At 37.7% G+C, this 1,346-nt stretch overlaps 1 protein-coding gene across 1 annotated transcript; it reads right to left on the bottom strand.

The window, feature by feature from the left end:
• Positions 1-999: 999 nt before the first annotated feature.
• SARC_16336 (hypothetical protein) lies at positions 1,000-1,154 on the bottom strand (the record flags this gene model as incomplete). Its single annotated transcript, XM_014289554.1, has 1 exon — positions 1,000-1,154. A coding segment is annotated over one exon (155 nt), but the record flags the coding sequence as incomplete, so codon positions are not given.
• Positions 1,155-1,346: the final 192 nt, after the last annotated feature.

The raw sequence follows: 1,346 nt of genomic DNA, 5'->3' as shown, positions 1-1,346 counted from the left end.
TATATACATATATATATTACATGATATTGTAAGTATCCATGAGTGTCCGCAACACAGTTGATACCAACCCTTGAAGTGTCGGTAACAAGTGACTGGGCAAGCCTCTAGATATCCATAGCTTATATATATCCATAGCTTTCGATTTCCATGGCTCACAAAGTCGATAACACATATCACAAAGTGAGGTGATATAATCTCCAGCAAGAGTTCTACCAAGGCAAGCGCTCCTAGAGAGTTCCGTTGGCAGATATTCGACGTATAGACTTGTCACTTCTTTTATAATCAGCAGAGTCAAATGACCACTCTCCCATTGAAGGAGAGTATTGTGTGGTGGCGGGTGAGAGGATAAGTAGACATGTGTCATCTATGATGAACAAGTATTCATGCCGACATCGCTACTGTTTGCTGCCTCAGCAGGCGAGCAGTCGCTGCCGTCTAGGAGAGAAATGTCTATAGATGTGCTTAACAAAACACAACAAACTATAAAACTAACAACATATTATAAGTACACCACAGGATGACAATTTAAGATCAATGTACTTAACAAGACACAAAGTACTATGAAACTAACGACATAAGTACACCACAGGATGATAATTTAAGATCAATGTACTGAACACGACACAAAGTACTATGAAACTAAGCGACATATTATAAGTACACCACGGGATGACAATTTAAGATCAATGTGCTTAACGAGACGCAAAGTACTATACAACTAACGACATATTATAAGTACACCACAGGATGATAATTTAAGATCAATGTACTTAACAAGACACAAAGTACTATGAAACTAACGACATATTATAAGCACACCTTAAGATGATAGTATAAGATCAATGTACCTAACAAGACACAAAGTACTATAAAGCTAACAACATATTACAAGCACACCACAGGATAATATTCCAAGATCTCCTACATGATTTCACTACACCCCACATCATTGCAAAAGAACGTACATCACATGAGATGCCGAGAAGAGTCTTTCCATACCTGAATGCGAAGGCAGCGTGTACTCGACGGTACTAAATTGTGGGATGAGCTCTATTGGCAGGTTGGTCTCAGTCATACCCGCATAGTGAGGTGGGAACTGGTTACGTGACACACAAAAGGGACAGATCCAGGCCTTTTGCATAAAGTCTACTTGGCTGTTGAGAATGCCAAGGAACAAGTTAAATAGAAATATCTGAGAGCATGTCAAACAGTCTCCGACCAAACGAGACATATAAATTATGCAGATCCAGCCAATATACACATAACATTTATAGCTACGAAGTACAATATATATATATATATATACAGGTATATATATATATATATGTATACATATTATTAAACAA

The sequence above is a fragment of the Sphaeroforma arctica genome (genome assembly GCF_001186125.1).
Source record: "Sphaeroforma arctica JP610 unplaced genomic scaffold supercont1.7849, whole genome shotgun sequence".
In the NCBI taxonomy this organism is placed as follows: Eukaryota; class Ichthyosporea; order Ichthyophonida; genus Sphaeroforma; species Sphaeroforma arctica.
Note: the sequence above shows the minus strand (reverse complement) of the source record. Positions and strands in the feature narration are given on the sequence as shown.